General features: G+C 31.9%; 1 protein-coding gene and 1 non-coding gene across 5 annotated transcripts in view; both read left to right on the forward strand.

Moving 5' to 3' along the window:
• MARCHF6 (membrane associated ring-CH-type finger 6) overlaps window positions 1-24335 on the forward strand; it is a 101893-nt gene that overhangs the window by 48954 nt on the left and 28604 nt on the right. For all 4 annotated transcript variants that reach the window (XM_074205328.1, XM_074205329.1, XM_074205330.1 and 1 more), the window contains exons 4-16: window positions 1898-2041; window positions 2999-3071; window positions 4356-4524; window positions 5708-5897; window positions 6413-6474; window positions 7166-7198; window positions 10156-10207; window positions 12140-12198; window positions 13446-13526; window positions 16387-16455; window positions 16546-16620; window positions 18683-18817; window positions 22464-22583. In XM_074205328.1, the coding sequence (XP_074061429.1) occupies window positions 1898-2041; window positions 2999-3071; window positions 4356-4524; window positions 5708-5897; window positions 6413-6474; window positions 7166-7198; window positions 10156-10207; window positions 12140-12198; window positions 13446-13526; window positions 16387-16455; window positions 16546-16620; window positions 18683-18817; window positions 22464-22583 (1262 nt within the window). The remainder of the gene's footprint in view (window positions 1-1897; window positions 2042-2998; window positions 3072-4355; window positions 4525-5707; window positions 5898-6412; window positions 6475-7165; window positions 7199-10155; window positions 10208-12139; window positions 12199-13445; window positions 13527-16386; window positions 16456-16545; window positions 16621-18682; window positions 18818-22463; window positions 22584-24335) is intronic.
• On the forward strand, window positions 23612-23716 carry LOC141503684 (U6 spliceosomal RNA). Its single transcript, XR_012473018.1, has one exon. It is a non-coding gene; the product is annotated as a U6 spliceosomal RNA (small nuclear RNA).

Here is a 24335-nt window from a genome sequence, read left to right on the forward strand (position 1 = left end):
TAGCATAATGCAGAAATATATTAAAGTATATATTTGTTATCATTTATGCATATTAATATAATTCATTTATTGTAGTCTTTAATATCAAACCTTTACAAAAGAAATTTGATATTTTTTTCCCATTTTGACCACTTAACTTTTTATCCTAAATGCATTAATGTTGCTTGTACAGAAGGTTTTCAAATGTCATCTTCTGTTGTAAATACAATATTGTTTCTTGAATTACCTTTAAACTTTTAAAAAAAAGATTTAAAAAATTTTAAATATCTTTTCCCACTAACTTCTTTTTTTATCTTCCTTCTATTCTTTCCTTTAATCTAGTGCTATTGCTAAATTTTAAATTTCATTTTTATGCCACTTTCTCTCATTTTATTATTATTCATGACCTATCTGGTTTTGCCTCTGATTTCTATATTATTTTGCCTAGGGATCCATTCTGGGCTCTCCCTTCTAGGTACTTTTATTACTTCCTTGTAGGACTTGCCCAGTGGATTCCCTTATTACATTATGCCTTCTTTTCAGAAAAATGAAAATTATAACAGGTGTCATACAAGATACTACCCCATGGTAGCACTCCCCCACCAAGTCTTGATTGTGTAATCTACCATTGATTCCTACCCTTTCTTTTTAAAATATATTTACTTCAAAAATCTTCCAGTGTTCATTATCTACTTCTCCAGATGCGGTCTCACCCCTTCTCCCAGGACAAGTACTTGTTAAGTATCAAATCCCTCAGTTTCATCTAGTGTAAGGCCTTTATGTGCCTTCAGGGACATGCTACACTTTAATTACCTTGCTTCTATCTTCTGTGCATATGAATTTAAAATCAGAGTTGATCAGTAAATGCTTGCTACAACTATTTTGTTTCCTGTGGACATTTTTCCCTTCTTCCTAATGGAATTATTTTAAATTTTTAAAAATTTCATTCTTAAGAGGTTCTCATTCTTTATTGTTGTTCTTCTTGTTTTGATTTTAAATGTAGAATTTTAAGCCTTGTATTTATTTTTCTTTTAAAAAAGCTTAATTTTATTGATATGATAATGAAAAGATAATATGTATAGAGGAGGACATGTAGCATATTGAAAGAACTCCAAACTATACTACATGAAGATTGATTGAAAAAATTTAATAGTTTTGGCCTTGAGAAAAGACTGTTAGATATCTTCAATATGTATGACATTTTGGGTGTCTTCAAGGGTTTAAGGGATTATCTGTCATTTTTATTTGACCAATAAAAATCAGAACTAATGGCATATGGGGAAATTGTAGAGGTGACTTTTGGCTTAATATAATGTTAATCTAAGTAATAAATTTAGTTAAAACTATAATGAACTGTCTCTTATCTTAGATACTGGATGTTTTCTAATTGATTATCACTTGTCTGAACTATTATAGAGAGATTTTACTTAATTGTTAGTTGCATACTTTACTTTTTCTTCATTGAGATTCAGTGTTTGGGGTAAGTGAATTGTTAATGATCTTGATTTCATTTGTTACAAATATTTATCTGAAATGTCTTATTAAGAAGAGTATCTTGTCATAGAAATTATGATATAGGTGCATTTCTGTTTTATATATGTGATATATAAATAATTAAAACATTTATTGATACATTTTGTTTTGATATAACAAATGCTTCTTCCCAAACATTAAATCCCCACTGCAAAGTACATTTCCCGAAAAGTTTATTAGTTCTTAGCTGAAAGGAGGACTGGACCTGTTTTTTAAGTAGTGATCATATGATATTAACATTGGCTTTTTTATTAAGTTTTGTGGTCCTTCAATATTAATGTTATTTACATATTTGTACTGATATGCAGTGTTCTGTTAGCTCAGCTTTAAGTAGCCTTTTTTTGTTATGCAAGGCAATGGGGTCAAGAGTTCTGTTTTCTTTCAGTTTATTCCCCAGATATGCCTTCAAGGCTACCAATCCAAGATATTTTTGCTGGACTGGTTACAAGTATTGGCACAGCAATACGTTACTGGTTTCACTATACACTTGTGGCCTTTGCATGGTTGGGAGTTGTACCTCTTACAGCATGTAAGTATTAGTTTTTTGGTACTGGATTTCTTAAGCATTGTATAATAATAGATACTGCATCATGTTATCATGTGATATCCTTTAAGGATTAAATAATAGTAAATGTTCTTAAAATAAAGAAATTTCACCTAAAAATAAGTTGAATTAGTAATATTTATTTGTATTAGGAATCCATTTTTGTCAGTTTAATCCAAACAGACTTATCCCAAAGAGATTCTAGAAAAGAAAAATGAACAAAATATGGGAATAATAATTAAAATTTAGGAAGGAATTCAAAGACCAAATTCTCAGACCCTAGGTAAATGATGGTCTTAAGTCTTTTAATCATATTGTAATTATTCTCAGATTTTGGGTTTTTAGAGACCTGATTTCACACCTCCCTGGAGTTTAATTTTTCTCTTCTACCTTGTTTTTAAAACTTGCTCATAAGAATAAGTCTGAAATATGGGAATATGTCTTCCGAAGTGGACAAGGTAGTGGCTCCAAGTAAATACATTGAACAGAGAAGCTTCCTCTTCCCTCTGCCCTTCACTCCCCTCCAAAAGCAACCACAAAAATATCCTCACATTCTGTCATTTTGAAATTACTTGAAATGTTCCTTAGAAGATTTAAGTTTTTAATTCTGTAGTGTGAATGATCTACATAATAAATGTAATAGGAAATTCTAGGATGTGAGGTTAGAGTTGGATAGAAAATTCTTTGAACATTTTATCTGATTTACTTAAATTGAAATGAAGTAAATTTAAGTAATTCCGATTTCCATGTAATTTAAGGGCCATATTGTATTTTAAAACAAATTTAGTGGTGCTTATAATTTTGATCCACTCTCAGTTTTTGATATCCTTGTAGAGAATGTAAGTTAATGTGTGTTCAGTATTACAAATCTAAGCAATGTAAATTTTATTGAGAAGCTGCTACTGTTATAATACTTTTTCAAACCCTTTTTTTTTAATATAGGCCGTATCTACAAGTGCTTGTTTACTGGCTCTGTGAGCTCACTATTGACACTGCCATTAGATATGCTTTCAACGTAAGTTTTAAATCAGTGTGATATGGGGAAAAATCTTGATTCAAATGATTCATTTTTACTTCTATTTGTTTTTCTTCCTATGTTCATTTTTTTTTTAAGTTTTTGCAAGGCAATGGGGTTAAGTGGCTTGCCCAAGGCCACACAGATAGGTAATTATCATGTGTATCTGAGGCTGGATTTGAACTCAGGTACTCCTGACTCCAGGGCTGGTGTTCTATCCACTGAGCCATCTAGCTGCCCCCTATGTTCATTTTAAAATATAATTCTTCCCTTACCCTGTGGAAAAGCATGTACTTTTTATAGCTTTCTTTTATCTTTGAAAGCATAGTTATCATACTCTTCATCAAAATTCCAAATTAGGTTTGAAACTTTATGAATACATTGTTTACAAGATATTCTATTTAAAGATCCATACTTAAAGATTGGTTGTATAATTTAAGATTTGTTTTGAAAGGGATAATTAATTTGTATGGTGAGTTCATATTGAATTCTTCAATGGCTTTATAACCAAAACATCAATTACTTTTAAGTTCAAGTATATCAGTTTCTCTACTTTATGGCATTTAGGACATAATCTCTGATAATAATTTACCTCGTTGTCTCTGTGTTTAATTCTAATATGTAAAGCATTTTTTAACTAAAAATAGAAGAGACTCTCTGATCTATCAGGGAACTTAAAAGCAATAGAATTTGTTAACCTCATTAAAAACTTTCATTCAGTTTTCCCTGTTTGATATACTTGTTCCCTACACTTATCCTTTCTTAACTCCTTTTACTACTTTTTTTCTTATGTTAATAAGGAAAAGGATATGTCTAGAGTAATCCATTGAGAATCTGGGTTTCCTTTTTATTTTTATAATTCTTGAAGTCCAAAAAAGGCAAAAATCTGGCATTCAATTCAATACCAGGGAAACTTGCCCTTCTGAAATATTTTAGGTTAAAAACTTCCCCTAGAATTATGATAACCTCTAAAAGATAACTCCTTTGGAAACAAAGCAAATCAGTTAGGGTTTGGACTACTTGGTTAAGTTTTTGAACCATAGACCTATTGAAATATCTGAATATTCAGAGAGAGTAGATAAAGCCATAAAAATACAATGAATGCAACATCATATTTTTAATTATTTCTTTATATTCATCAGCTCTTTGGAACCTTCAACAAACAAACCATTTTTGGATAGTCTAATTTTCTGGATAGTTGACAGTTTGCTGGGAATTTAGATGAACTCATTTTAAATTAATTTTGTTATTGTGGAAATAATTATGTAACTTTTTTTTAAATAGGGAAAATTTATTGGCAGATTGTTTGCAGGGTTGTTTTGTGGTGACATGCACCCTTTGTGCATTCATCAGCCTTGTGTGGTTGCGAGAACAAATAGTCCATGGTGGAGCACCACAGTGGTTGGAACAAAATCATGCTCAACCTCTCAATGCTGCTGGACAACAAAATGAGGTAAGATAATTGTTCCAACTTTAGTCATTAGGGATTTAGTTCTTCTTAATCTATTTGCTTCCTTTCTCACAGATACTCTTGTAAAATAATAATACGTACATGTTGAAATATGTAATGTACAAATTTAGAACAGTGGAGGGTTATGTGGTTTCATATGTACCAGGGAGATTGAGAACAGCTATAGGGATATATCAATTAATTTCTGCTTTCCTTCGATAATGTTTAGTAATTCTCATCTGTAAAGACAAAAGCAGTGTCCTGTTTTTAGACCTATATGTGACTTGCTTTAAGAATTTAAGAAAATCATTTCTTTTCCTCAACTTGTTTCTTCATTTATAAAATGCTTATCCAATTAGATGAGGAATGTTATAGTTACTTGAGAAGTTGGAAATAATATCTTTCAACTTTTGTATGATAATCTCTAGGAATATCCTTAATTTTTATACCCCTTTACATGATGGTTTATCAGTAGACACAGGATTAGATATTTAAGGCTTGAAAAAGAGTAGGTGAATTTAATGAATATTTTAAAGACTATAGATTAACAAATACATGATATTTAACTTTATTTGGTAGTTGTGTTGACTAACTGTATTGAGTATTCAGCAGATCAGGGAAGAACTACAGGGAAATAGCATTTTTTAGAGTATAGACAAAAAACAATGATCCAAAATCTGATAAAATTGTCATTGTCATTTTTGTGTGTGTGTGTGTGTGTGTGGAAAGCTTTTGGTGTTCCAGTTATCACTTTGCCTCACATATTTATTGAGTTACACAAGTATTTGAGACTCTCTTAATTGGTTGGGAGAGTATTTATATTGTTAGTTGACCCAGCAAGACCATTGGAAAGTTTACCAAACTGGATCAGTCATTGAAAGAAGGAGAATATTTCACTATGAAAATTTCAAGAGACTAAGGCAGTAGTATATCTATATACATAAACTTTTTCACTATTCTAGTTTATAAAATGTTAAATATTAATTGATTACACAAACAGATTTCTATTTTTATATTAAGTTGTTTAAAATATGTGAACTTTATTAAAATTTTATTTTAATTCAGAATAACAAATGGAAGTTCACAATTTGGTATAAGATGAAATAATTATTTTCTTAGAAATTAATCAGAGCATAGCAAAACTTAAGAAAAGTTATCCACATATCTGGAAATCTCATCATTTTAGGCTCCAGGTGTAGGAAACGGTGCTGAAAATGTGGCAATTGATCAACCTGCTAACCCACCAGCTGAGGATGCAGTAGTAGGGGAAAACCCTGAAATTCAGGAAGAACAAGCTGATGAAGAAGAGGAAGACAATGAAGATGAAGAAGATGCTGTAGTTGAAGATGCAGCAGATGCTAATAATGGGGCACAAGGTAATAGCTATTGTAAGATACCGTTTCAGAGTAATGATGCAGTCCTAATTTAGGTTTAATTTTAATCTAAATTGAAGAAGTTTTCTACTTATTTTAATATTCATAAATCTTCAACTAATTTTAGCCTTAATATTCTGCATTTATATGTGTTTTATGATCTAGAAATATGAACCATCATATATATGTATATATGTACATATATATGTATCTTATAGGAAATAATGATTAGATGCTGGATGGAATTTTTTGAAATATTATTAAAGCTTTAGCTAATTTATAAAATTTCTTTTTCCTATTATTTCAAATATGTAGATTTAGTTTGAAAAAATTGAAGTACCTTCCAGGTACTTTACTCATACATAATGCAGCTAATAAATTGCTTTTTAATTTCCTTTAATGATAAGATTAGATTTAGTATATTTATATAAGTATATGAAAGATACTCAATTTAAAGACAGTTCATGTTAATATTTGCAATGCAAGGTTTCTTAGGCGTCTCTAAATTATTATTTCAGATGACATGAACTGGAATGCTTTAGAATGGGATCGAGCTGCAGAAGAATTAACATGGGAGAGAGTGAGTAAGAGCCCTTTTTATCAAGTACTAGAACTTGCAGGCTCTCATTCTCAGACTAACCTAAATATTTAACTAAAATTAATTGCACAAGTTAGGGACAGTCAGATATATTTACTTAAACAGTACTTAATAATTTATTATATCTATTTAAATAAGTTGGTGATTCTATAGACATTTTTAGAAAAAATTAATAATTTAGTATCACACTTTTATTATAAATGAATATTGTATTTTTAAAATTTCTTTATCAATCATCTTTATAAATGACACATTCTGTCTTAATATGCTAAAGTGTTGAAAGGATATTTTTAAGGTGTATATCAGCAGCTTTTTCAGTCCGAAAATAGTCCATGTTGAGGGTTTTGTTTTAAACTTGTTTTATAAAACATTGCTAATATTAGGAAAAGTTTGATTCAAATTATTGTATACTCTTAGTAAATGATAAATTCATGTATAAGAAGAATGATTGTCTCAAACATACTTATTCTGACTGTGCTAATTAAGCAGTCTATTGCTAGAACTAAGCACCAGGATAGGTGCTTAGGTGAAATGTAGATGAATGGAAATGTTCCAACATTCAAAAACTTTGTCTTTTGTTGGTTAAAAAAAAAGTGGATAAAGTAAAGGAGCTTCTTTAGAAACTTTAGAAGAAAAATCCTACTGACCATTGTTACCTATTTTTTTCTCTTAGATGCTCGGACTTGATGGGTCACTAGTTTTCCTAGTAAGTAAATTCACATTCATTTAGGAATAGGATTGTGATTTACTTATTTAATAAATGTTTCTTCTGATAAATTGAGTGTCTTAAGATTTTTATCATTGTAACTTTAAAATAGATTTTTCTTAGTATCTTTTGTTTTTTCACATTGCCTAGATTTTCCTTGTATATTTCACTTCCTCCTGCCAGAGAGCCATCCCTTATATAGCAAAGAATTTTTTAATAAGAGAAGAAAAAGATGATCAAAACTAGCAAAGATATCCCCCAAAGCTGATGTTAGTGTTCCACATCTGTGAAGTCCTTGCCTCTGAAAAGGAATGGGAAGGATTGTTAAACAGGATAATTTTATACTTCAGATTACAAGACCACCTTACTTTTGATTATTTAGCATTAAGAAAAAAGTTTATTGTATTTATTGGAAAAATGCATTTTAAAAAATCAATACTTAAAATTCTGAGTAAAATTCTAAAATATTTATTAAGGCAGAGCTTTGTGTTCAGTACTGGGGAAATATAAAGATAAAGATAGACCATTTCCCATTAGATTTTTCAATCTAGTAAGAGAATATGACATAAATAATTTTAATACAGATTGGATCATAAATAATTAATATAAGGCTAAATAAGAGGTGCAATACAAATATCTAAGAACCCAATGATTTTTTTATAATTCTTTATTATAATAGTAAAAAAAAAATTATTAAACCAAAGAAACCCTGAGAATACAGATGGCAAAACTTTAATGATGTTATATATGTCTACTTTATTCTCTGCATTAAACTCCAAATATAATTTCTTTATATTCAGGGAACATTCTTTATTATTTCTAGAATACCAGCCAGGCATGAGGGACATCTGTCAGGGTAGCTATACTTTCCATCAGGGTTCCCTGACCTGCTCTCAGTTTTTCTGGAGCTAAAAATACCCACCCCCCCCCCAGGGTTATAAATAGTGTAGCTTAAGACTCCAGGTAATCACTAAACTAAAGGGCATGGCTCATGGGAGTGAACTGAGATTTGTTAATATTTTTCACTTAGCCAGCAAGCATTTATTAAGTGCCAGCTATATTTAAGGCACTCTGCTTGTAATTGGAATCGGAAAGACTAGAGTGGTTCTTGCCCTCTAGTGTCTTATATTCTGTCATGGAAAACTGAGACAGATAAAGACATACAAAATAGAAAGCAAAAATAATTTGTTGAGGAAACCAGCAGTTTTGGAAAAGTCTCATGTAGAAGGTGGTGCATAATTTTGCTATTTAAAGTAACTAGTGATTCTAAGAAGTAGAGGTGATAAGAGACTCCATTTCAGTTGTGGGAGATAGCCAGTACAAAGGCATAGGGATGGGACATAGGATATCGTGTATGAGAAACAGTAAGAAAGCTAATTTCACTGCATCAGAGAGTGAGTAAAGGGATATATTATGTAATAAGACAGGAAAGGGAAATTGTGCCAGGTTTTGAAAAGCTTTGATTGCTAGTAGAGAAATTTATATTAAATCCTAAAGGAAAGATGGAACAATTAGAGTTTGTTGATTAAGAAAGTTTGGTGAGATGTGTGCAAGTGATCAAATAGTTAAGAAGAGAATAAAGAGAGTGCATTATCATGAAAAGCCAGAGAGTAGAGGGTCATAAGCAGTGGGCTGCCAGGAGGTCAAGAACATGAAGATTGAGAAAAAAGGTATTAGATTTGACAATCAAAAGATCATTGGTTACTTTGGGCAGAACAGTTTCAATTGAATTCATAAGCCAGACTGCAAAGGACTGTCAAGTGAGAGAGAGGAGTGGAAATGGAGGCATATAAAAGTAGACAAATTTTTTCTAGAAATTTGGTGGTGAAAGGGAGAAGAGGTAAGATACAGGATGATAATTTGAATGCGTGGTAGGATCTAGTGAGGGTTATTAAAGATGGGGGAGGTATATAGACTTGTTTTAGGCTTGTTTATAGAAAGAAATTGATTGATAAGCTGAGAATGAAGATTCATAATAGGGAAGGGATGATTGAGGAACCAATTTGTTGAAGAAGATGGGAAAGATACATGGCAAAAAAAGCACTTATGGTGTCTTTTTTAATGTTATCATTTTCATTTGGCCTAGTTTATATAGTTATGTAAAATGTGGTGATCATGAAATTGTGGTTAAATCCAAAACTTTGCTTTGCTCACTATATCACATCACTGATATCACTGATATCACACAAGCTCACTATATCATTGATATCACTGATATCACTACAGTATCACACAAGCCTCATTAGCTCTCACAAACTAGTTGCTTGATTTTTGGGTGAAATTAGGTTATGTTTATTAGTTTCAAAATAAAAAAACAAAATCAGTTTGATTTTTAGAAAAACAATTCATTTTACAATACTGATGTTATAGAATTATCTTTTTATATGAAATAGAACAGAATGTAGGTTGCTCAAAATTGAAAATAATTTTCAGAATGCTTTTCTTTATTGGATTATTAATATAGTAGAAAAAATCAGATTGGTTTAAATAGTCCCTACAAATCTACTGATGATATCAAGCATTATTTTAAGGAAATAATCTTTTTTTAATGTATGTTTTCTGCACCTGAAGAGTAGTTGTGTTTTTTGTTGTTGTTGTTGTTGTTAGAAAATACTTCTGCTTGGGGCAGTTAGGTGTCACAGTGGATAGAGCACCAGCCCTGGAATTAGGAGAACCTGAATTCAAATTCAGCCTCAGACACTTAATACTCACTTGTGACCTTGGGCAAGTCACTTAAACCCAAGTCTTGCAAAAAAAAAAAGAAAGAAAATACTCACTTTATGTATTTAAGACTTTAAATTTGATAATTTAAGAACTAAAAATTTTCTATTTAAAATTTGCCTCTGTAACATTTTGTGTTACTTAACTTTACAGTGTGAACCAAGCAAAGTCTGATTATAGTGATTTATAAATTTGTTTTTTGAACTTATTTTTATTAGTATGTTTCTTTTTTAAAGGAACATGTCTTTTGGGTGGTGTCTCTGAACACATTATTTATTCTTGTCTTTGGTAAGTATTCAATTCAACTTTGGTTAGCTGCTGGCTCTTTCAAGGTGCTGGACTAGATAAATGCTGGGGATAACAAATATGGAAAACTCTGGTGTAGCCACTGGCTAATGTTTTTCAAATACATCCCTTTACTAGGGAGGCTTTAGATTAGTTTTGGAATTTTTTTTTTTAAAGATTGGTAGTATTTGGGGCAGCTAGGTGACACAGTGGACAGAGCACTGGCCCTGGAGTCAGGAGTACCTGAGTTCAAATCCGGCCTCAGACATTTAATAATTACCTAACTGTGTGGCCTTGGGCAAGCCACTTAACCCCATTGCCTTGCAAAGAAGAAAAAAAGATTGGTAGTATTTGACTTAGAAACACTTGGTGTAGAAATGTCTCATATATAAATAGCTGTCCTATTTGCAGACTTACTATTTTGACTGCTAGAACTTTTCTTTTATTTTCTTATTACACTCACTGTTAGAGTGAATTCCTTCTACCACTGTTGTAGCAAGGCACATCATTACTCTTGGCTATCATCCTGATCTTTTAGCTGGTCAGACCTGCCACCAACCCCTTCCACTCTTTCTGATGTGAATTACTGTTTTTTTGTCCCAACCAATATAGGAGCCCACAGTTTTTTTTTTTCCACCCTTTAATTCTGTTCCTTTGAGTTTAATGATGTCTTCCATTTCTTACCTGAGGCTAGCCAATTATCTAATCTAACTGCTAGAGATGATCATGACCACTTTACCTTCCCATCTATAGTCCCAATGCCATTTTTAAACCTGTTTTGTTACTATTAACTTCATTCCTTGTGTCCAGAAGCACTCAGATTCTCTTACCCCTGACCTATCTCTATAGCAGAAATTCTTTTTCTCCAGCTGCTAGAGCCCTACTCTAATCTCTGCTTTTCTATTCAGAGACTTTGCCTCAGGAAGGACTTTGAACTACTTGAGCTTCCATTTCTACTGCCCAGCAGTTTTTGAGTGAGAGGAAAGAATTAAGTAGTGTGGGGTTAGTGTACAAACATCTCTCTTCCTCTTTATGATTTTTTAGCAGTGGAATAGTGATTTTAACATGAATTGCTGAACATATTTTCCTGAGTTAAAGTTGTTATAAATTGTAATTATAATTAAATTCACTAGGACTGTTGGTTGGCAGTATGGGTTAATGAAAAAAGCCTTAGACTTGTCATTGAAGACCCGGATTTGATCCTTAGTGTATTTGTGACCTTAGTGAAGTCATTTAATGTACTATCTGAATTAGTTTATAAATGTAGTACTATGCCATTCAAACTACTCATGGATATTTTATAAAGCTAGACAAAATGATGCCAAGTTTTTATTGTACTTGTAAGCATTTTTCCCTTTGACTTCTAAAGGTAAACAAATCAGTTGTCTGTTATCCTTTCATTTGAATTGATTAATATTAGAATCTATTCCAGTGAATGCTTTCAATTAGCCACTTTTATTATTCACTTAGGCATATTTAAGTGCCTGGTATGGGCTAGATTCTGCAGAAATCATCTCACATCACTAAAATCCAAGGTTATGTTCCATACCCACCCTTATTCTTTCATACTTGCAAAAATGGAAGATAAGTATTTCTTTTGGAGTGTTACTGTGTTTGTGTTTTTTACCATCACCACAGTAGTACTTATTCTTTACTCCAGTTGATAACTGTAAACTTACTCAAAACTTTTCTTTTTCTGGAGAGAGGAATGAGTCAGCTCAATTAATGTAGAATATGGTATAGGTAGATAGTAAAATGTCAGTAATATAGGAAATATTGTGAAGTATATGTTAGATAGATTTGAGAGCAAATACCTTTCTCATACCCTACTTCTTATCATCTTATCTTTTGTTGTTTATTATAGCAAGAGGTAGACTATTCTAGAAAAAGGCATTATTTTGAAGTTTTCATGGTTTAATTTTTTTTCCTCTTTAGCATTTTGTCCTTATCACATTGGTCATTTTTCTGTTGTTGGCTTGGGATTTGAGGAATATGTAAGTATGATGAATTAAAAAACTTTAAAAATACTTATTTTAATTGATTAATTTTTAAGTTTTTAACACTTTAATTCAAATCTTGAGTAATAAAATATAACTTTTTTATGGCATATTGTATCTCCCAAATTGCTTTATGCTTCGAGAATGGTTTCTCAGCCAGTATAATTGATCCTTTACTTTTTTATTACACGAGTGTAATCTTCTGCCCTCCAGGAGCTCTCCATTGAACTTCTTGAAAGGGGTATCTAGCAATAACTGTTCCCAAGTGATAGCTGCAATATTGAAGGTAGGAAGGCGACATCCAGAATAGTAATATAGAAGTACTAGTACCCTAAAACTTTTTCCTAACCAGTATCTTAGTGTGTTAAAACTTTATCTCTGATGGTTTCATATCCTGATCAATGAGGGTAGCCAGTGGCATTCCCTAATTTGCTACCCTTTTTTTTTCTCTTCTCTCTATTATCATAGTCAAGTGTATTGTTTTTCCTTAAGACTTAATTTCCAGTTCTCTCCATCAATGGACATATGACAGCTTCAGTAAGAGAAAAGAATAAGAACAATATCTTAGCATTAAATGACAACCACTTTGAAAATAAAAACTGCCACAGAATAAGAAATTTTAAAAAATTTTCCTGAGATGTGGGTTATGAGGAGACATTTCTTTGATGGGTATTTTTGTTCCTAAATTATGTAATAATTATATCTAGACTATAGAATGAATAATATCCCTAATAATGAATAATATCCCTAATATCTTCTGCTTATATGAGTTGATGCCATGAAAACACCATCATGTATAATAGTTTAGGATTATTCTGAAAAAAAAGGTGAATGGAAGTCTTGTATTGTATTCCCAAAGCAAAAATAAATATGTAGCCTAGGAATTTATTAATTTTGCCCTGCTTTTTAGGTAAATGAATACAATGTCCTTAATATGGGAAGAACAACCAAAAATTTTTTTAGTTTTCCTGTTTCAAATTCTCAGCCACTCAAATATAAATAAATATATGATTCACAAGTTTTGAAAATTTTGCACTGATGTAATTTAATAACAATTTTAATTTTTCTCAAATAGTTTTTACTATTTGTTGATATTTAAAATGTCGCAGACAGAAGAAGGAGAAAGGGTCTGGGTTGTACAGATTATTGAGTATCTAAATTAAAACTTAAAAGTCTCATACTAAAACATGTCACTTTAATGTTTAGATTACAACAGCTTGAACTGGTATTTTTTTTCTTTCTAGGTCCAAGCATCTCATTTTGAAGGCTTAATCACAACAATAGTCGGCTATGTTCTTTTAGCAATATCGCTGATAATTTGTCATGTATCCTTGAACAAATGATGTTGGGATTTCTGGTAACTTAACCAATTTATCTTTACATATCTTCTGCTTGGAGAAGCTCCAATGGTTCTTAAGACAAAATTGAAAATCTTAGGTTTGGCTTTTAAAATCCATCCCAACTTGGCTTCAGCTTATGTTGCAGTTTTACAGTGCTTATTTCTGTACATGATATTTCATCTCCCATCTTCATATCTGTTGGTAGACTTTTCCTCATGTTTTTGGAATAAACTCATAGAATCCTAGTTTTCTTAAAATTTCTGTTGAGAAACCTCTCCATTTAGTGGCTATTGCCCTCCCTTCAGGAATCACTTTGGAGAGTATATTAATTTACTATGTAGATGTTGATTACCCCAAATAGCAGGTAAATTCATTGAGGGCAGGAACCATTTACTTTTGTTTTTGAATCCCTGTCTTCTTATACAGAGCTTATAGAGGTCTTTGTACTGAATTGAATTTTATAATTACTTTAATTGGTTTTTCATTACTGCTTCATAATTCTCCTTATAGCTATATAGCTTTGGGAGAGGTTAAGGTTTGACAACTGAGGTTATTTTCTTATGTTAGTGGCTGCCATTGTAGCATAGTGCATAAGCATAAGACTAGCTTAAGGAAAAATTTTATAACCTCCAAACTCTTCCAAAAAAAATAAATAGAAAATGAATTACCGTAGAAATTGGGTTTCCTTTCATTGGATGTCTTGAAGCAAAGACTGACTAACTATTCATTGGGGATATTGTAAAGATTATTGTTCAGGACAGATAGGTCTATGTAGTCTCTTGAATTCCCTTTCAGTTCTAAAGATTCTGTAACCTTTTTCCTTCTAATTGGGTATTGACTTTGTTTTGGTTCTGTTATTTGAGTATTTGATAATATGCATACATATGATTTGAAAATGACTCCTGCATAGGTAACCAGAGATTTCCTTTGTCTAGTTTATATTTTATAGTGTTTAGTTCTTGTCATAAATTTACATTTTCTAACTCTCAAAAAAATTACTTTTACTATACAGAGGAGACACTTCCAAATAGTCTACAATCTCCCAGCCTCCCTTTTCTTAAAAGTGTTGTAAGTTTTATTTATTTTAAAATTTATTTTCCCAATTGAAAATAAAACAAAGTCCTTATAGTAAATATGCATAGTTAAGTTACAATTTTGTCCTTGTTTAAAAATGTATGTCTCATTTTGCATCTTGAGACTAATTACCTTTCTCAGAAAAACTAATCAGATAGTTTTCACTGTTCATTTTTATAAAGTTTTCTTTCTTTCACCCTTCCCTTCCCCTACCCTAAGATAGAAAATAATCTGATATAAGTTATTCATTCACAGTCATGTTACATATTTCCATATTAGTCATGGCAGCTTATTAATAAGCCTTTCAATTTACTTGTCTTAATGATGTTATTGTATAAGTTCTTTTAGTTCTGCTCACTTCAGCAGTTCATGGAAGTCTTCCCAGATTTCTCTGAAACTTATCTCTTGTCATTTCTTATGAGACAAAATTTTCTTGTATTCATATACTGTAATTTTTTCAGCCATTTTTTTTTAAGGTTTTTGCAAGGCAAATGGGGTTAAGTGGCTTGCCCAAGGCCACACAGCTAGGTAAATTATTAAGTGTCTGAGACTGGATTTGAACCCAGGTACTCCTGACTCCAGGGCTGGTGCTTTATGCACTGCACCACCTAGCTGCCCCTAACCATTTCTCAATGATAGGCAAACCCTTAAGTTTATACTTCTTTGTTACTACAATAATTGTATCGGTCAACTTTGTCAATCTGATGATTTGAAATAAAAGCTTAGAGTTGCTTTAATTTGTAATTTTTAGAGATTTAGAGCATTTTTTGAACATATAATTCCTGATAACTTGAATTTCTTCCTTTCTGTGCTGCTTTTTTGTATCTTTTGACCATTTAACAATTATTGGAGAATGCCTTTATTTCTTAATCTTGAGTACCTTAATTCCTAATGCATTTGTCAATATATTGCTCTTTCCCCATGCACAGGTTTATTTTGAAATCAGTGAATATTGACTCAGTCCAGTTCTTATCTCCAAAAGATATTGTTCTATAATATCACAATTATTTTGGGGGGGGTAGTCAATTTGCAAGCTGACATGATACCAGTATCTCAAGAAATTGTTTCTTTTTTGATTTTACATGAATGATGAAACCAATTCCACCAACTGTTTTCTTTGACTTTCACTTTGGTTGTATCTTCTTTATGTATGTTTTTATGTGATTGTTTTTATGAGAACATATTGAATGGCTATTTTCTAAGATAGTTTACCATGACAAATGCTTAGGACATAGACAACAAAAACCAGTCTCTGCTCTCCAGGAGATTGTTAATAGAAAGTTTAGAGTATCAATACTTAAATCATGTTTATGTATAATCTAAAATAATATTTGACTTTGATAAATGAAAGTTTGTAACTGAGTGCCTGTGACTTTACCCTTTTAATATGAATGTCTTCCCAGGTACAAGTTAATAGCATTATAAATCTGGAGTGATTTATTTTTTGACTTTTTTTTTGCTGCTGCAGGTTTCATTGGTAGCTCTTATATGGAAGCAAGTTGGAAAGGTAGAAGTTAAATGAATTTACTTTCAAACAAGTGAATTAAACTACTCCTGACATATGATTGTGTCTTTATGTTTTCAAAATCTCAAGGAATGGAGGCTGCAGCAACTTCTTCAGACTATGCTAGTATTATTGAATTTATAGTTAGATCCTTTTTATGCAGTTATCTTTAACTTAACATCAGAATTAGCAGTCCATAAATTACACATTGTCCAAGGAATTTGCTCTGATACTGTATTAAGTTATTTCCTTGACCAAATGATGTAGGGTTTGGCAGCTCTTGTGAAATTTCAGCGATCCCGTCGCTTACTAGGGGTCTGCTATATTGTTGTTAAGGTAATTTATATTTTATTTAATTTAAACTATTGAAAGTATTCATCTGTTCTGTATTTATCACAGTATTGATGAAATTTGTTTTTACTTAAGGTCTCTCTGTTAGTGGTAGTAGAAATTGGAGTGTTCCCTCTCATTTGTGGCTGGTGGCTTGATATATGTTCTCTGGTGAGTATTGTGATTTTTGGAATATAAAGTGTGAACTTCATTTTAGTCATAGGGTGCTTTTGAAGGAAAGTATCTCTAAAGTCAATAGATGATTTTTCCCCCCAAATTATGTGTAACTTAGGAATCTTAAAATCATATTTTTGTCTTTAATATTTGATCTATAATAAAGATATAATTGTAGTAAGAATTTTTTTCTAGTGTTGTATATCTTTTTAATAGCAGGTAGAGAATAGTAGCACTCTATAGTAATCATTTTAGCATTAATTTTTTCCAGCATCGAGAAATTATATCCATAATAGACAATAAAGGGAAAGATATGAAATTCATAAATTAGAATTTTGTGCTAAATTTAGCTAATTACTTGTATTAATTAAAGACTTTTGAATTAATTACAATATGAATATCATTCTGTAAAAGACAGAATTTTTTAAATTTTTTTAAATTTTAAAAAAAAAATTTAAATCTGTATCTATGATTTCAGTGGTATTAGGAAATCTATTGAGCAAACTTCATCCAACAGTCCTGACTGGCAATAATTCATACATCTACTATGTATCAAAGGTAGCACTTGAACCTAAGTCTTCCTGGCTCTAGCTTTTTATACATTTTGCTATGCTGTTTCTAGTCTTTTTAGACTGAGCAGTTTTCTTTAAAAATTATCAAATCCAGTATACTCCCACAGTTTTATAAAGGAAACTGTGGCCCAGAGAAATGGGTTTTCCAAGGTCTACATCTTATATAAATGATATAACTGGATTTCCAATCCATGTTCTCTTAACTCTAAATCCATTGGTTTTCCTTGTAGTTATAGATTGAAAAAGCTGTCAACTTTTTTTTTCAGATACTTATAGTATCTTTAAGTACTGCTGTAGATCATTATTTTGTAGATGTTTATAATTGCTGAGCTGAATTACATGGCCAAAATAAATTTACCACCCAGGCTACAGTCTTAAGGTTTGAAATACTAGATTCTTGGATAATAGTCTGTCTTTAGATCTGTTCTTAGAGCTTTTATAGTATTTTCCAGAGCTTTCAGTCTTCAAGCAGCCAAAGTCATCATTGTGTCATAATGAGACATTATGGTATATTTAGTTGTGATTATTCTGTATTTTGAAGTCACTAGTGGCACAGTGGAAAAAGCACTGGTCCTGGAATCAGGAAGACTTAAGTTCAAATCTAATATTGGACTTACTAGCTTTATGACACTAGGCATGTCACTTAACCTCAGTGTGCCTCAGCTCAGTTGTAAAATGGGGATAAGAATAGCACCTAATTCCTAGGGTTGTTGTGAAGATCAAATGAGATACTATTTGTTAAGTGGTTAGCATAGCTCTAGTACATAGGTGCTGTATGAATATTTATTTTTTTAATAGAATGGGAGATATTTTGGAGTGGTGTTATATCCATAATCAGAAAATAGGATCTTCAGTTGTTGCATCATATTTTCCTTCACAGAACTGTAACAAAACTTTCTTTACTAGTGATTTTTTAATATGTTTTCTTTAGGTGGTGGCATCTACATTGCCAAGCATATGAAGATATATATATATATATATATATATATATATATATATATATATATATATATATATATATATATTTTTTTTTTTTTTTTTTTCCAAGGCAAATGGGGTTAAGTGGCTTGCCCCAGGCCACACAGCTAGGAAATTACTAAGTGTCTGAGGCCAGATTTGAACCCAGATACTCCTGAATCCAAGGCCGGTGTTCTATCCATTGCACCACCTAGCCGCCCCTGAAGATATTTTATCATTACATAATTGTTAGTTTTTCTTTGGAAAACTAGTACGTTTTCTCCGTAAGTAAAGCTATCTTAAATTTTGTTTTATGTGTTTTCAGAGCAGTTCCCAGTTTGATACAAAATACAGATGCAACACTGAGACATCGTAAAATGAAATTTCTGGTTTAAAATGTGTTAAAAAATTTCAACATTTCATTTTATTCATGTATTTAAAAGTGAGATGTGTTAATTGGTTATATTTAAACTACAGAAAAAAATTGCTTCCATTTTTTAAATACATGTATATTTTCTGCTTTGGTTCAGGAAATGTTTGATGCTACTTTGAAAGACCGAGAGTTGAGCTTTCAGTCTGCTCCAGGTACCACGATGTTTCTACACTGGCTAGTGGGAATGGTCTATGTCTTCTATTTTGCTTCTTTCATTCTTTTACTAAGAGAGGTAAGTTCTGAGAAAAACAGTTTCTAAATTGTAAATTGATGAAAATTATCACAGCTATGATCCCTTATTATATTTCCCTAAAAAGATTATGGATGTTTTGTATATGTTAATAATGATCACCATTTTTCCTTTTAAGATGTGATAATGAGGTATGTGAATTTGGTTTAACTTGACCATTAGAGACCTTAGAGTTTATTTAAAAGTTTAGTTTGACTGTTAGTACTATTAATGTAAGTTTCTCGTTCATTGACCAGGTATATATTTTGCTGGAGCTGCTGAATTATATCAGTTTTGACATTTTTGCTGTAAACGAAACCACAAAAAAAGAAGGAAGTTTCAGCTAAAATGTAAAGATGACCCTCAGGTATTCCTTGGAGAGGAAAAGAAAAAAAAGCTTTATCAAAGGCAATAAGAAACATTTCATAAACTACTTGGTTTTAATGTATTGCAGTACTAATTACACAAATTATTTTTAAAAAATATACCATGAAAATAATTGCTGCTTGTGCAATAATTTCAATGACTGGGGGTGATGTGATAGAAAAATTCTATGAAGAACTTCATGATACCCTCCAAAATGGGTTGTTCTACGTTTGGACTAACACTCATGACAGGACCAAGATTAAAACTCAGAACTGGAACTGACTTAATTCAGTACTTCTATCATAGTTGGTAATACTTTCTGTTGAATTACTAAAACAACACCACAAAAATTAATATTTAAGATAATATTATTAAGGTGCCAGAAGGTCAGAACTTATCTATAATCAAATACCTTCTCTGTGTGGTAAAGCTGAGACTTGGAAATGAGTCTCTCAAATTCTTTATGTGCAAGTAGTATCAATTGTCACTGTGATTTTATGTACTAGAGCACCCTAATTTGAAAATTATCATTGATATAGGTACTTTTTGGGGGAGATATTTGGTCTTTGAAAATCCTTTGTCTTTTCACAAGGACTATGTAAACATCTCTGGGGGTTCTTTTTTTGTTTTTTTTTTTAACCCTATCTTTAGCTGAAAATATGTTCTAGAATTTTGCCAAAACCCAGCCCATATCAAGCTCTCCAATCACTCCTGCTGTCATTTCAGGAAAGGGCACATCATCTGATTTTCCTAAGGATCAACTAATTCATCATCCTTGTAAATCTTTGGATCAAAATTCCCTTCTCAGCCCAGCATGCCTCTCATTATGTACTGTCTCTTCCTCATTATATTATAAACACATGGGAGGGATGATAGTCATCATAGGAGAAGTAAATGTTACTATTTTGTAGAGTTTGGCCATTACCTCTGTTTCTTCTTGCTCATGACCCTTTTGCTACAATGAAAGCTGTTCTCTTCTTACTCTTACCCAACCATTGATGCTCCCTACTACTTTTGTAAAGTTGGATGTTTCTTACCATAGCAATTTAAAGATCAAGTCTTGGAAATGGGAAGATAGAAGTTATTTTAAGTAATGAAGATGTTGCTTTATTCGATTTTTAATACTGACTAGTGTCACTTCAGCTAGACACTGTGTTCAACCTTTGAGTAAGGCTTCAGTGTCATTAAAGAATATGATCCAAATAAGATCAAATAGTGTTTGACAGAATAGATAGTGGTCAGTACTCAGAAATGTCCAAAGTTAAAAGTTAATCAAATACTCAAGCCCAGAGCTGTTCTGGAATAACATGATAATGAAGAGAGAGTACAGAAAGTATCAGTGATAGCAGTGGATGTACCAGGCAACTTTTAAAAGTATCCCTATTCATTACTGGGGAGAAAAGAAATTTCTTGACTGTAGTAAAAAAAACCAGCCATTGAGTACTTTGAACAAAAGGAAACAGACAATGATATTGCATCTTTTTTATGATGTTTGTGCCTTTTCTGCATTTGGGTCTATTTCAAAGCTAAAAAGAAAAAATATTTCTTTAGTTACTACAGAGTCATGCTCTAGATATAGTATACCAGATATCTCTAATGAATTTTAACAAAGCTTGTGCTTGATTGAACTCGAGATAAATGTGGTGTTCTTGTTCAGTAAATAACATTTGAAAATAGATAGGAATTGATAGGACTGCCCTTCTTTTCTAACATGAAAAATGAGACTTTGGCTGTATTCCAAAACTGAGTAGCCCAGCAGTTTATAAGTAGAAAAAAAATACAAAAAAATTTTACATGCTGACTGTGATAAATTTAGACAAAGACTTCTTCATGTACAGAAAATAACAGTAGATAGTCATTAACAGCTGCTTTAGATGTATATGAATCTTTTCAGACTCCAAGGATTTATGGATTCCAAACAATTTTCATTAGGTTTGCATCCTAAATAATTGCAGAGAATTTCATCATGGACCTAATTCTCCTGATGTTCCTTCTAGACAACACATTGAAGCTGCTATGAGTAGTTAGTTAGAGAGCTTCTTTTCAAAACTTGCATCCAGAGAATATAGATGTACCATATCAAGGAATTGAAATGAACTTTAAAAATTTGCAGAGGAAATTACAGAGGTCTTTTAAGCACTAGAATCAGATTATGAAGTAGAAATTAATAAACCTATATTTTCATTATTTAATAGGTATTTTTATTTTGAATAAATTTTTGAAGCATTTTGATTTCTTAATTATGACAATTCAAATTGTATGATTTGGAGGGCTAGTCATTAAAACCCCTTTTAAGACATAATTAAAGTTTTTTTTTTAATTTAAGGCAATTGGGGCGGCTAGGTGGCACAGTGGATAAAGCACCGGCCCTGGAGTCAGGAGTACCTGGGTTCAAATCCGGTCTCAGACGCTTAAAAATTACCTAGCTGTGTGGCCTTGGGCAAGCCACTTAACCCCGTTTGCCTTGCAAAAAAAAAAACAACCTAAAAAAGAAACCCCTAAATTTAAGGCAATGGGGTTAAGTGACTTGCCCAAGGTCACATAGCTAGGCAATTATAAGAGTTCCATCCATTTTATGTTTTCATCTTATCCTCTAAAACCTTTATAAATCTAATGAAAGGTTGAATTTTGCCAACCTTTTTGGATATTGTCAGAAGACAGCAATTTCTTTGAGGTCAGGGAGTCTCTTGCCTTTCTTACAATCCCCAGTGCTTAGCACTTTGCTTGACACAAGAGCAATACTTACTGTGTTCTTATTGACTATTTTGCTGATTCATTAAATAAGACTCAGGATGTTTTCTGTGTAACCTGTTAGTATGAACTCATTTTTTCCCCTCCTTTCCTTTGTATAGGAACAGTTTTGTTGGTACTATCATTGTCATATTTCTCACAAATAAAAGGGTATATATTCTTCATTCTTGAGAGAGGAAAAAGAGGCAAAAGGTAGTGATTCTCCCCCTTTTTGTATATGAATCCTCAGCACAGTGCCTAGCACATAGTAAGGACTGAATAAATTCTTTTTAATTCATTTATTGCCAAAATGATAGTAAAAAAGCTTGTTTTTCCTGTTTTCTGTTTTATTTTGTCTTATGCCTGTTCATCTAGATTCTTGTTTTCCTCAAATGGTTTCATACATTCGAATTTATATTACTTGAAGTTATAATTATGTAAAATATTGTGATTGATTTGAAATTTAATCAAACAAATAATGCACCTACTTTGGGGGGAAGATCTGGAGAATCTGGCCAATACATTTTTACAGATTTGAATTTTTTTCTAATAGGTGCTGAGGCCTGGTGTCTTGTGGTTTCTAAGGAATTTGAATGATCCAGATTTTAATCCAGTACAGGAAATGATTCACTTGCCCATTTACAGACATCTCCGAAGATTTATTTTGTCAGTGGTAATGAAACATTTTTTTTAGTCCTTAAAATAAAGTATGTTATATATACCTTGCCTATTATTTATTGTCTTTCTGTACTGTTTTTCAGTTATATCATAAGGGACATTTTTTTTTACTTAGAATTGCAGAATATAACTTTATTTTTCCTTATTTTCTGTTAAAAATGAAATTACTACATTTGATAAAACAAAATGATCTCCTTAAAAAATTGCAAAAGTAGTTTTAATAGTTGAGATTTATATAGCGTTTTTTTTAAAAAGAAATTTATATAGTGTTTTAAAGTAAGCAAAACATTAAATTAATATTATGTCATCTGATCTGCCCAATAGCTTTGTGAAGTAGGAACCACAGATATTTTTGACCTGGACCTGTGATTTCTTTTTTGTTGTAAACTTTCAGTAAGAAAATATCCTCTTGTGCTTGGGGTGGCTAGGTGGCACAGTAGATAGAGCACCGGCCCTGGAGTCAGGAGTACCTGAGTTCAAATCCGGCCTCAGACACTTAATAATTGCCTAGCTGTGTGGTCTTGTGCAAGCCACTTAACCCCATTGCCTTGCAAAAGACCTAAAAAAAAAAAAAAAAAGAAAATAAAATATCTTTTTCCAATTCAAAGCAACATTTGAGAGCTTATACATTTTTTTCTTGTCCCCATAACAAATTTATTAGAGGTAGAACTTGAACCCAGATATTCTAGCTCCAAAGCTGGCTCTTTATTCACTATTCTGCTCAAACTCACATGTACATGCATATTCGCAGCTAGGTGATGCAGTGGATGGCATGTCAGGTTTGGAGTCAGAAGACGTCTGCCTGAGTTTAGATCTGACCTCAGATGCTTTCTAGCTGTGTGACCCCCCCCCCCCCCCCAGCAAATCACTTCACCCTGTTTGCCTCAGTTTCCCCATCTGTAAAATGAACTGGAGAAGGAAATGACAAACCTCTTCAGTATCTCTGCTAAGAAAACTTCAATTGGGGTCATATGATTGGACATAACTGAAAAAGGCAACACCAACATTAATATTCATATTATAGTGCTTGCTTTGGCAGCACATATACTAAAATTGTAACAATACAGAGATTAGCATGGACCCTGCACAAGGATGACATGTTTTATATATATATATATATATATATATATTTCATAAAATTAAGGTTTACTTAACCAAGGTGATGTCATCAGTGTTAGAGATGAGACTTATTTTTAGTATTAGTTATGTTGCTATTATTTTTAGTTATTCAGGATTCTAGTTCATATTTTTCTTAGTGATGCAGATCGGTAGCTCATCTATCACTTTTGAATCTTTTTTTTTTTTTTTGCAAGACAATGGTGTTAAGTTGGCTTGCCCAAAGCCATATAGCTAGGTAATTATTAAGTGTCTAGGCTGGATTTGAACTTAGGTACTCCTGAGTCCAGGGCCAGTGCTCTATCCACTGCGCCACCTAGCGCCCCTGTCACTTAAGAATCTTGAAGAGCTTATTAAAGCTACAAGAAGTGTTTTGTCTTATCTGTTATTTCTCAGAGACAGTAATAGAACCAAATTCTTCCTCTCTCCAAGTTCACAACTATATATTCTACCCTTAGCTGCCTCTCCAAGATCAAGTTGATAAAGTATAATTCATCTTTCCATGTAGTTGTGATTAAAGAAAGGGACATTAGACTCTTAAAAATGGCATATATTTGGAAAACTAATTATAGCATTTATTAAACTTAAAAATATCACTTGTCTCAGTTAATTAATTTACTGTTGTTTAATA

This window comes from Macrotis lagotis, chromosome X (assembly GCF_037893015.1).
Source record: "Macrotis lagotis isolate mMagLag1 chromosome X, bilby.v1.9.chrom.fasta, whole genome shotgun sequence".
NCBI classification, from domain to species: Eukaryota; Metazoa; Chordata; class Mammalia; order Peramelemorphia; family Peramelidae; genus Macrotis; species Macrotis lagotis.